This window comes from Euwallacea similis, chromosome 27 (assembly GCF_039881205.1).
Source record: "Euwallacea similis isolate ESF13 chromosome 27, ESF131.1, whole genome shotgun sequence".
Classification (NCBI taxonomy): domain Eukaryota; kingdom Metazoa; phylum Arthropoda; class Insecta; order Coleoptera; family Curculionidae; genus Euwallacea; species Euwallacea similis.
The window spans coordinates 891,430-904,314 of record NC_089635.1 but is presented as its reverse complement, the minus strand read 5'-3'; the positions used below and the strand labels follow the sequence as shown (position 1 = coordinate 904,314).

The 12,885-nt window shown below is 34.0% G+C and overlaps 2 protein-coding genes across 2 annotated transcripts in view; one reads left to right on the top strand and one right to left on the bottom strand.

Moving 5' to 3' along the window:
- Positions 1–12,885, bottom strand: part of LOC136417311 (mid1-interacting protein 1-like) — a 223,246-nt gene that overhangs the window by 71,544 nt on the left and 138,817 nt on the right. The window lies entirely within an intron of this gene.
- orb2 overlaps positions 1–12,885 on the top strand; it is a 51,050-nt gene that overhangs the window by 5,790 nt on the left and 32,375 nt on the right. Inside the window, exon 2 of the mRNA XM_066402940.1 lies at positions 1,265–1,379. Coding sequence (XP_066259037.1) covers positions 1,265–1,379 — 115 coding nt within the window. The remainder of the gene's footprint in view (positions 1–1,264; positions 1,380–12,885) is intronic.

The following is a 12,885-nucleotide window of genomic DNA, read 5'->3' as shown; positions in this document are numbered from 1 at the left end:
ATATAATTTTTCTTTCTTTTTTCTCTTTTCGAATTTTTTTTGAACCTGCATCCGTTACGGACCTCGCAAATACTCGATTATTAAAAAATGCTCATGTAATTTGTTGTGCAATTAATATTGCGTATAATCAAGATATGTTTCTTTACGCACGATATCAGAACAATGCTATTCCTGTAATGCAAAGTTTGATTATCACCACAGTTTCACGAAAATAAGGTAGATAAAGGTATTTGCTCACAAAGCAGTTTGTCTACTCTGGATTTTTTTATTGAATTATGTGTAAAACTCTTCAAGTTATTTAACCGCTTTGTTATAGTTAACATTCATAGTCAAAATTGATTAAAAAGTAATGCATATGAAAGTGGAAAAATCCACTATTTATTCTGACGATATAAATTTATTCTGACGGATAAAAGTTCGAGCGAGTGGAATTTTTTTAATTCTGTATAATTCCATGAAAATATACCGATTTCCAAAGCTAAAAAAATATCATCAATTTCTTGTGAAAAATTCAAATTTAGATGTCATTAAATATCTCAAAAACAGTCGTAGCTACTCAAACAAAAATGCATAAAATCATTTACAGAGTCAATAATTGCAATACTCACAAAATATGCCTTTGATCTTAACAGAATATAGGTATCCGATCTATGGATGATGGCCAAAGCCAAGAATATTTCCATTTAAAAACGAAAAGTGATGGTTATATCAGGTCAATCTGGGAGTTATTTGATACATCAAATTGTATCGAAAAATTTTGTGATCTAAATTACAAATTTTTATATAAAGTTGCAGAGAAGTTAGACTGTGAACTCACTTTTTTTTATCACTCTGTCACTGTATAACAAATGAGAATACTGATGCCAAATCAATATTGGAGCATTCTTATGTACATAAAATCCAGCTTTTGCTTTGATAATAAATGAAAACGAAACCCGAATATATTCCATAATGTTGTATTCAAAATATTATTTCGCCTTCCTTTAGCATCAGTGTCTTAATGAAATATGGATGAAATGAAGGAGTAGAGTGACAGAGTCCCTTTAGGTTCAAAGCTATTATTCTGGTTACCCAGCAACAAAGCAGACTACGACAATTATCGTTTCCTTCATTGCACTGCAAAACCGTGTCTCTCCTGTATATTAACCAATGAGGAACTTCCCTAGGTGTAACATTTCCCTGTATTAAAGGTCGAATTGCTGTAATGTGAATAATTAAACCACTACGTCTTTATGTATAACTAAAGCTTTTATTACTTTTTCAGGACCGTTGTGGTGTAGTTAGTGCGAATGGAAATAGTCCCCTAGAAAATATGCGAGGTCTGGAACATTATTTGAATGATATTATAAGCCCCCAAGCCAACTCGACTGATTTAAAAGGTAAGGCCGATCACTTCTTATCATTAGTAGCATAGTGCCCTATGCAGGGTGCAATTTGCCATTTCGAAAATTATGTCTTGGCACCGGGCCTTTATCCGCAGCAACCTGCAATGTTATGTTAATCGATAAAAACTGCAACCGCTAATTCTCTAAGCAGATTACAGGCATAAAATAGCCCTCTATATTTTTAGTGTCACCCTTCGGAATTGTATGGGTTTTACTTCTTTAGTTGGACATAAAGCGCAGTATTTTTCTCAACGAAACCTGTTTACAACGAAAAATCATTATGGCAAACGTTGGTAGATTTGGCAACTAGTTCGGATTTCGAGACCCCTACAGGCTGGAAAAATATAACTTTCAAGTGGATTAATGTAGGAAATATCTAAACAGTAAATTGTTTCCACCTTTCCATTTTACGTACGCTTTGCGTGGTCTTGGGAGAATTACCTTTACAAATTGAATAAATACAACTTATTGTCTCCATATACGTTTTCTGGAGCGAATTCCACCAACCACTGCACAGGAAATCTGCTGTATTGATTAGAAAAATACCCAGTTGTTTGCAGAAAATAGAATGTATTAAATACATTATGAGGTGCCATTTTATTACTGATTGTGAGAGAAAAACCTCTTTACTGAAATCATGCAACTGATAGTATGCTTATATCAAAAATTCAACGTTGGTCGATACGCATAAATAAGTATTTCTCGGCTGGAAAACGTTTTGAAGAATTGAAGAAATTTTCTCCGAATTTTAGATTATTTCTCCTTTTGCCCAAGGCTGTACAGGGTGTCTGGCTTATACAAAAACGTTTTATCGATCATATTCAGCTATTGAAGAACTGACAGCGATCAGTTAATTACTTCGTGAAATCTATTAATTTCAATGTTAATCATTAAACCAAAAAAAAAACCGATATGATCGATAGCATAGCGCACTTCGTTAAAATTTGAAATTAAAATCCGAAAAGGTATTTTAGGTGCCCCGTCTTAAAAATTCATCCTGTGATTATTGAGATCATTTCGTAGCATAAGCCCCTGTGACAAAACCAATGACAAAAAATAAGGCTTTGCCTGAACTAACCTGAATTTCTCCGATCTCTTGGAGGGTAAGAAAGGAATATAAACTTTGGTTTAAACGGAAATAGTGGCCAGAAAAACATACACCGATGGTGACCGGATGAGTTTAAGTCCGGGTCTGCATGCGAAAGGTGTTAACATTATATTCATTGTCGCCATTGGTTAGACTTTAATCTTTGTGTTTGTTAATAATGGGATTACATGAAAAGTTTTAGGTTCAAGACTGAATTTAACAAAGCCAAAAAGTTTAAAAGACGTCAGGTCGAAATAATAATTCGTGCGAAAATATCTCATTTAACTGCATGTGTACAGGGTGTTCGTTTCTAGAGCTCATTCGTGGGGATCTTGCTAATCATAAAAGATACGAAGTCGATTAAATTGCAATTTGCGCAATTAAAGTGCAATTTGAAATTCAAGAATATGTGGTTTCAAAAATTTGAAAACTTTCGGAGGTATTCGAAAAAACTGAAATTTTTGAAAAACAGTTTTTATTTTCTTTCTCGGCTTATTTGGTGGGGCAATTCACAATGATTGACACTTCGTCATTGCAGCTCTTCCTCTTCTATGTTCTCTCTTCGATTTCACATTTTCCGAAAATTAAAACTTCGAATTTCAAATACGACACTCTTACATTGTAAAAGAAGAAAAGCTGCAATGATGTAGTGTCAGTCATTATGAATTACTACGCCAAATACGTCGAAGAAAAAATAAAAATGTTTTTCCAAAACTTAAGTTTTTCTTGAATACTTAAGAATTAATGAAAAGTTTTTAAATATAGAAACGCCGTATTTTTGAACTCCAAATCGTGCAACTTTCTTTAATTTAACCCATCTCGAATCTTTTATGGTTACCGAGATACCTACGATTGAGCTCCAAGAACGGTCACCCTGTATACATGCAGTTAAATGAGATATTTTCACACGAATTATTACTTCGCCATAATGTCTCTTAAACTTTTTAGCTTTATTAAATTCAGCCTACAACTTTCCATGTAATTCCGCTGTTCACAAGCACAGGGTTTGAAGTCATTAACCAATGGTGATAATTATTGCTATGTTAACATATTTTGCACGCAGATCCGGACTTAAACTCATCCATTGAACACTACTCTATGCTTTTCTGTCCGATTAAATATAAATGAATATTCCCTTATTACTCCACAGGAGTTTGAACAAATTCCACTTATTTATGATTATCTGTAGTGAGTAACTGCATTGGTAGCATGTATTTGGTAATTGATCGGTGAGAGTTTACTTATTAAAAGTAAACTCTGTTACCTATTAATTTTGCATGTTCAATTAATCGCGGTAAAGAAACAGAAGGAATCTGAAGTTGTTTTCGATATTGCTGAGAAGCCACACTTTCACCATTATTAAGAGAGTTAAGTTTGACATCGAATGAGCCCGAAGTGAACCAAAATAATTGCTTCCTGGGAAGTGATTTTTTGTGTTTTTTTTGTATTTCTAATATGACATAGGGAGTTTTTCTTAAAAATTCAGAAAAAAGAAAAATATTTATCAAGAACTCTTCGTCATAGAAAAGAATATCCAGTTTCTAGGCAATGAGAAGAGCGATATCGAATATTCGAAAGGTGCTTCTTTGGCTTCCTTTCTATACCCACTTAAACCTGGATTTTTATTTTTCTTTTCGAATGTTTAGAGAAGCGAACGGTTCTGATAAAAAAACTTATCTATTCAACTTTAATAAATTTTTTCCTGTCCGTTTTTCCGCTCAAATAAAAATTTATATTCTCTTCTTCCCCTACAAAAGTCTGAAAAAAATTCAACTTATTTATCATTATCTGTATAGGGTAACTGGGTGAAAGCTTACTTTTAATAAGTAAACTCCCTCACCCGATAATTTTGCATTTTCCATTATCGCCGGTAAAGAAACTACGGGAGTATTGCGCCGTTTTATTTAATTAGCGTACGAGTTCCGATAAAAGAAAAATTTGCCATGGGAAAAAAACCTCCCTTGCGAAGCAGTTTATAATTTGCATGATGTTTTGGGGAAATATGAAACGTCAAAGGAGGAATTGCTGCTGGGCCATATTTGTCTACCTTTTGTATTTGTAGGAGAAATTTCTTGGCTTAAATTTGTTGTTGACGTCACCCATAGATAGCAAAAATAAAACAGATTATGACGAAAGATGCAAAATGCTATTAATAAATGAGCAGTAGTAGCAAAACGTGTACTGCAATTTGTAATGGTGTCATTAAAATGGTGTGACATAAAATTGATTTATACTTCTTACGTGCTCGTTATCATAACTAACTTAATAAGAGCTTAACGCTTCAAAGCCAACTTGCACACCCTTGTGTCAGGGAGTTGTATGGAATTTTAATATTTCTCCACCGAAACTTACGTGTTAACATTTTATTAATAAACTTTCCAAATTTGCCTTCCCAGTTCCTGGTAAATATTTGCGCTCGGGGAAACTTTGTCTGTCACAGTGTTATGTATTCAGGCTTAGGATCTAACGGAATGTTTACACCAGGGACAGCCAGCCATTTTCAAATTTCGTTTTATCGAAAGGTGAGGGATCTGCATTGAAATTCCGCACAGAGGAAAAGGGGTTTCGTAGAGGCCGAGAGCAAATTCTTGTATGGAGAACCTCCTAAATGGCTTAAGATTAGACTAAATTAACCAACAAAGTAATCTTCGAGTCGTTGTACGTTGGTCGACGGGAAATGGGCGTCCTGGGTTTAATAATAAAATTTTTCTAATATGCGCCGCGAAAAATTAAATTAAAATCCAATTTGGAGGAAACTGAACGTTTCAAGACAATTTAAAATAAACTGGCAAATCTGTCTCCGCATGTTTGGATACTTTTAAAGTATTTTTAGCCTAAAGACCAGGAATGATTTTAAAATTAAACCTGACATTTTCAACACTTTTGTCAATACGGGTGGCGCGTTTGAACTTATCTTAACTCCACGTGTGACTTAATCTATTTCGGACTTCTTCACAAACGATTCTATCAAAGGTACTTATGCTTAAGAGAGGAAATTCCATGTTCCATGTCTCATTCCTTCCACATTCTGGAGGTTCATTCAAAAGCCTGTGGAAATATCGACGTAGTGTAGGTTTATATAGGCAGCTTGCTGGTATTGATTCAGAGCTACAGCGGTGCGATGTTTCGTGTTTTGTGAGGGAGGTGCCCTCATATTTTGCCATTTACATAGAAATGCGTGCTGTTATGAGTCTTCACGCTTATTTTGTCACATGTTTCAATTAATGCCTTGCTGGCGAGATTCTAGATCTCAAAGTTACGTGAAATGTTTCAAGGGGAACGAAAGAACGAACGAAACAGGGATTACGATCGAGTGCACGTCTTTCAAAATATGGCCCCCTTTTCATCTTCTTTTATGCACCTAATGGCGAATTTTTGGCCTTTTTTCACTTTGTTTTGTAGTTCATACATATGCATAATTAATCACTTTATATTAGGTAAGTTTCTTGAGTAGGTATTCAAAAGTTTTGTGTAGTTATGCAACCAGGCATACATCGGAGGGGCTTTTCAAAGAATAATTTGCGGATCTATTAAAGGTCGTTTTATCAAAAATTTTTTTAGACAATCTGTATATTTGAAATTGCCCCAATTTTTAATGCGCAGGAGACTTCGAAACTTTCACATTCAACGTTTTTGACCTATGTGATGAACTTCTACATATGAGCTAGTGATTCCACATCTTAGGATAATATTGTTTCCTTTGAGTTTTCGAAATATATTTTCTGATATATTGCTCTGGTACCTGGCATATTTAGGTATTTTTATACAATCAATAATTTTGAGTTTTAGATGCGTAGAAAAGAAACCAGTGATTTTTAGCGAATTTGGAAGCTATCTAACCAGACAATCTGGGTGGGAATTTTTGGCAATTTTCATGTAATTTGGCCCTATTAGAAATTAAAAGAAAATTGAAGGAATCTGCATAGATCTTATTAACATTTCAAACAATGACAAATAATTATGAAACTGCTAGTACCTTGACTGCCATTTTCTTGAGCTTCCCATCTTAATAGGCAATTTCAAGCTCATTCCCAGCCTTCTAAGGATTCCAGAATTAGATACATTCCCATATATTACCGTGAATTTCCTCACATAATATTCACTGTATTATTCTATTTCCATATATTTCCTTTCATAACTGCCGAAGGTATTAAATACCCTTTTGGCTATATTTTTAGCATTTAAATTCGAATCTCCCCCTGACGTTTATAAGAAAAAATGCGTATCCTAGGGGCTCACATTGCGCTCCAAATTGCAACTGAAGAGATTTAAGATAGCGATTCAAGATAAGTTATCTTTCATAAATTTCGTAGAAGATGGGAAAAACGGGAGAATTTTCTTAGATCGTTTCTGCTCATACTCCTTTGTAGGTCAGTGAACTTCAACTATTGCTTGTGCTTCCCCATATAAGTCTTTTTTCTTTTATATTGATTTCTACATAAAATCCTTCATTGCGAGTATCATTTGGGTCATTTCCTTCGTGACTTGCCTAAGTGGGTCATAGAACTGTCAATATTTTTCTTTTAAGGGGACTACTCGCCCAAGCACAATATACGTCGCCTGCGCTCTGCATGTTCCTAATTAGGCGTTAATTAGAGTTAGAAAATATTTATAATTTTCGCCTTACTCACCTTTAAAGTGTTCCTGGTTGATGCATATTTGAATCATCCTAATCTACATATGGGGTTTAAGTTAAGATTAATTTGTGGAAACTGTAAATTTTAGGATTCTTAATAACGTTGAAAATATGTTAATCATAAAGGTAAATTTTAAGCCCTTCCACTTACTTAAACAGCAATGAATTCGAACCGGTTAGATTAACACAATTTCGTCACACTATTAGAGATTATTTTCAAATTACATCAAAGCATTTGACTAAGTTATATGTAACACGCAGATGAACTGTTTAATAAAAATCCCAATTTTTGAGAACTGCGGTTGCGTAAGCATTTTAGTGGGTAAAAGCGTGCTTTTTTAAGGTAGATTTCCTTGTAAATGTACAATTTACAACTGTTATGCTTTAAAATTTGGTAATTGATTTAGCTTTGGATTTTCGGCAGTAGTCAGCTATCAGTTTGCTTTGAGACGACACTACAAGTTTACGGTTTTAATACACATTAGGTAATTCATTTGCGTTATTATGTAATAGATCTTGTTATAGTTGCCCGATATTTCCCATAAAAATCCGTGAACGGTTATGCAAACACCGGCAATAACCATAAAGATAAGGCGCAAAATGAAATGAAATTTAAATCAACAATCTTTAAACTTGATTCCTTTTTTATAGCTGTTACAGGTTCGTTAGATGGGTTTAGGCTAGTTTGTTTCAAAGCAGTGCTAAAATCGATGTTCGTTTTTAAGATAAAAAGGAAGTTTCTTGTCCTATTCCCACAGGAATCCATGGAGTGATCTTAAATAATTCCTAAAGAATTTACTACCTTGTTGATGCTCATTTCAATAGGGATTATATATCATTCCAATTTGCTTCAAGTTGAGCCAATTAATAGTCTGAATCCTGCAGGAAACGGTAAATTTAAACCTAAGCCAACTCAAATTTACGCAATTAATTTCTTTGGTTACTTCGGTGGTGAAGTGGACTTCAACAGCAGCAGCAATTGGTTGAACAAATCGAATCAATTTATTCTCAAAACGAGGTTGCTCTCTAAAATACGCTCAAACGTAATTGGAATATAAATCTGACTTGCTTGTCGATGTGTCATTTGTACCTATTTGTGTTTTACTTGGAATATAATTGGTAGGGTAATAATTCACATTTTTAAAAGCATCCTTTGTCTCTGTAAAGCGCATACAATCCGTACAACAAATGCGTCAGCTTCAAAATTGCAGCAAAATGGACTAGTTAGCATTTTTCCAGTTCGTTGTTCAATATTTCAATCGGAAGTCGGCAATTTTTAAAATGCAATGAATCTTTGCCCTTGAGCAAGATTATCTAGAAAAACGTTCACTTCCTTCTTTGCAGTAAGTGTTATCCCAATTTGTGTTACTTATCTCTTGGTTGCAGAGTCTGGGTGAAACTTTTAGAGATAAGACACAATTACCCAATCCACGCCTTGATTTCCCCAGTTTCCACCCTAGTTGTGCCAATAACAATTAGAGGAAGTAAACTATAATTGACCCCATTTTGTGGCATCAAATCACGAGGAAGATTGAGAATTTTTCACTTTAATTTCCATGGCCATCAATGTCATTATCAACATATCTATAGATAATGGTTTGAATAGATTGGATTGGCATTGATTTTAAAAGTACTTGTATGCTGTACAAGGCGCTACTAATTGCATCACCAAGTGTCCAAACGCAGTATTCAGGATGGAAGCCAAGAATCTCGAAATTCTATTGAGCAATTAGAATAGGGAGTAGGTGCTCACTTTTCACAATTTCTGGACCAATTGATCGTGGCATTGGACACTTACTGCATACTACATCAAGATAAAAAATGTTGAACTCAGAATCATCCTGATATGTTTTTCTGGCAAAAATGGAATCCGCAACTGCAGACAAAAGGTACGTCAGTCCCAAGAATATTGTGAGAAAGGAACTTAGTTTTCCTTTAATGTTCCAGATATGAAACACTTTAATATGAAAATTGCGGAATTATCCCAAGAAAGCCATACAGAAACATTTTTTTAGCCAAAATTGTGAAGCCACCACTAAGTACTGACTACGGCAGGCGTTAAATTCCTCGGGGAATTTTCTGCTCCCCAGAATAGAAAATATATGCCGCTGAACATACGACTAGGGAAAATAAATTTATCGCAGAGTCGCAATCTTTACACCTTTCAAATAATACTAGCCAAACTCGTTTGATGTAGAAAGAAGCGCAAATTGGCAGAAAAATTCTTCATAACTTTTAGTTAGCGAGTTAGTTTAGATTAGCGGTGTGGTGATATTTTTTTCTGGTCAAAACGAAAAATGCGCCATTATTGAGCACTGACTACATCGAGCACAAACATGTTGCAGTCAAAGAGGAGAGTCTGAATAGCGTCACTAAAAAAAATGTCTTTACATTGAGTATCTCAGAAACAGTGTCAGCCATAAGTTTGATAATTCCCCAAACAAAAATCTATTTTAGGTAGTTCTAGACACCTTTTGAATATGTTGCCAATACTAGCTAAATTCGCTTGGCATTGAAGAAAGCAGAAATCGGCTTAAAGAATCTTATTTTTCAGTTAACTAAGACCATAATAAAAAACCTTTTCCACACTCATTTCAGGAAAAACTCTTATTTGTACCTATTAAGCTTAATAGTAATATCAGGGTCAACATTATCGAATCTTTGTAAATAATGTGGAATATTCAGCTGAAATGCGAATGGGAATGACAGCGTTCTATGTTAACACGCTAACAGCTCAACATGTTCGATATAATGTTCAATATAGTTGACATGCCCTATTTGATTAAAGTTTCAATTTGGCGCAATTGATTCGTTGTCACTGCCATGAATGTTTTAGCTTTTTTGCTATTGCAAATGTAGCATGAAAATCTTTTTAAGGTGAATAATGGTGCAACAAAAATAATTATTTATTATTAGATAAGAGGTGACTTATCATTGAAGTGCAATAGTTTATTAACGACTATGTTTTGTTTGTGAACTGCACTGTCCCAATTTCTATACCCTTTCATAATGCCGTTATTTAATCGCTCTTTTGGTAAAACAATATTGTCACGTTACATTATACCACTTAGCAAATAAAATGTTTTGTGATATTTATACAGGTGTTATAGATCATGGATTCGGTTTTCTGAGTGGTTTCTTGATTTGTTGGTTCGTAGGCAATACCATCGCCAATTAGGGCAGAAGCAGGATTGCGGGGAAATGTTGATATTTTCTCAGGCAGAAAGGCGATATTTATGTTAAGAAGGACCGTTGACAGGAAATATGGCCCTCTACAAAATCTCCATGTTGTTTTCTTTTTACAAACGTCACGTTGCTTTCAGAGCGTTTATCTTTTCGGGCGAGCAAAAATGTGTGGACCAATTTTTCTGGATTTGCAATATCAAGTCACAAAATCTGACACGAACACTGGAAATAAGCTTTTTCAACATTTCTCATTTAGCATTTTTCCTAAAAATGTATAAGCGTCGACAAATTCGTTTAAGCCTGAATTTATCTCCCCCTTATCAAAATCAAATTTCCCTTTACAAACTGCAAAAATCCTAATATCATCAAATTAATTTACATTTAAAATTGAAATTACTACGGGCCTGGTGGCGTGGTCTAATGCTGTTAATATAATGACCTTTAGCCGCCACAATAACCCGTTTTAAATTTGTTATTAGCACGAAATGTCTCCAAACTCGCAAACGGAAACCAAATTAGGCTCTTAGATAATTCGATTAAAATTACATTTTATATTATTTATTAAATGGGCCAAATTTAACAACCCTCGTTTCTACCCTTCTTGATGGCGGTGACCAACTATTTTTATCGTCCTAATTAACTTATTTTGTCTAGTCGTATAAAAAATTCATTGTTGAAAGTGAGAAGTAGCACACAGTAAATAAAATTCGAATCTATGTAGGCCAATATCAGCAAAAGTTGTCGCTACTGTTACGAAATGAAGGCATTATTTAAATGAACGGCAGGCTGCCGCATAAATAGATTCGAATCTTTGAAAGTGGTGACATAAACAATTAAAATGCTTATTAATAAACGCTTTTCTGCAGATAATTTAAATAGTTCAGGCTATTGCAGCGCGAAAATACTTGATTGATTTTGTTGTCAGGTCGAAATGGGGGATTCCAATAAATTCAAGTAAAAGAACCGCGCCCAAATTACGCTAAAATCGACTTTCGCTTGAAAGTAAATTTTTTACTTGAGCAAATTCTAAAAGCTTCATGTTCCTACACAGTTACCCGTGACATGAACTTTATGGCATACTTGTGTTGTTGAGTTGTATCACATGTTGTAGTTTATGAATAAATCCTCCATTGTTCTTGAAACCAACAGCAACAATTTCCCTTATCTATAAAAAAAAAATAAAAACTGTAATTTCCTTGAAAAGCCTATTGCATTTACTCGAACAATGGTAGAACTTCAATATTTATCGATAGCAATATATTTCCAGTCACTTTGTAGTAATTGGTAATGGTATTAGAAATTGTATCGAATGTTTGATAATTCGTCAATAATGGGAAAACACATGATGCCCTACATCTTTCACACTGTATTGTTTCAGTTCGAATTGGGTTAAATCTAAGAAATTCATACTATAAAGCCGGTAAACAAAATGTTGATTTCCGAGTTGTATACGTCTAACCCTGAGAGAGGCAGCACTACCTGCAATAAATTTTAATCAGCCCCCGCAAAATTATCGATTTCTTTCCTAAGCATGAAACTAATTACTTTTTAATTACATCCCTTCATCTTGGGTAGCTTTATAATAGATGCGTCAAATGAAAAGTAAAATTAATAAATGCCTCTATTTCCTATTTCTTAATATTCGATATTTCTGACAAAATATGTATTGATTGCGCGTTGCATTGAAAATTATTTTATTGAGCGAACGATCTCTGTAATATTATAACGTTTCCCTTATAGCTTATTTGCCATATTTCTGAAAATGCATAAAGCACCAAACGTATTGATTGTTAAAAATTAACGCGTAATATTGTCGCCATACGTTAGCGTAACGTTCAATAGAAATTACTGGTTATGACGGAATTATGTTCAAAATTCCACGTCATATGAAAACTACAAAAACAGACCCCCAAAAAATTGTGTAAAATTTTTTATTTGTTTTCTATGAACAAGTTTTTGATTATTCCCTATTAATTTTGACTATAGATTTTATGTTGTAGAACTTAAGGTACACTACAGGGTGTTTCATAGTTGTGGTGACAAAAGCCTAGGAGAGATTCCTCTGATCAAAATAAGAAAAAAAGTTCATGTGGACATAGGTCCGCAGGTACCTTGTTTTTGAAATACGTTAAAAAACATTATTTATTACTTAGAAACACATTTACCTATTTGAATAAAATTTTTACGGTTTATTAAAACATATTAACATTATTATTTATTATTATCAAATTCTGATAAAATTCTAAAAATTGTTTTTTTTTTTAGTTCAGGGACGTGCCGAGGTATGGCAATGTAATTTTTTCTCGAAAACGAAGCAAGACACGAAAAAAAGCTAAGAGACAAAAATGTACTGTTTTTAGTGGGGTTATCTGAATATCACATAAAAACCGCAAAAAATACAGGGTGATAGGTTTTCCTGCAAGAAAACAACCGACTTGCTCGCTGGGTACGCTCCTGGAAATTCTGGATCAAATTTAACTGGTCCAGCAGATGTACAATAATTGTTTTAATAAACCGTAGTTTTTTTATTCAAATAGCTAAATGCGTTTCTATGTGATAAATAAAAAACTTTTTTTGTTTAAATTTAACGC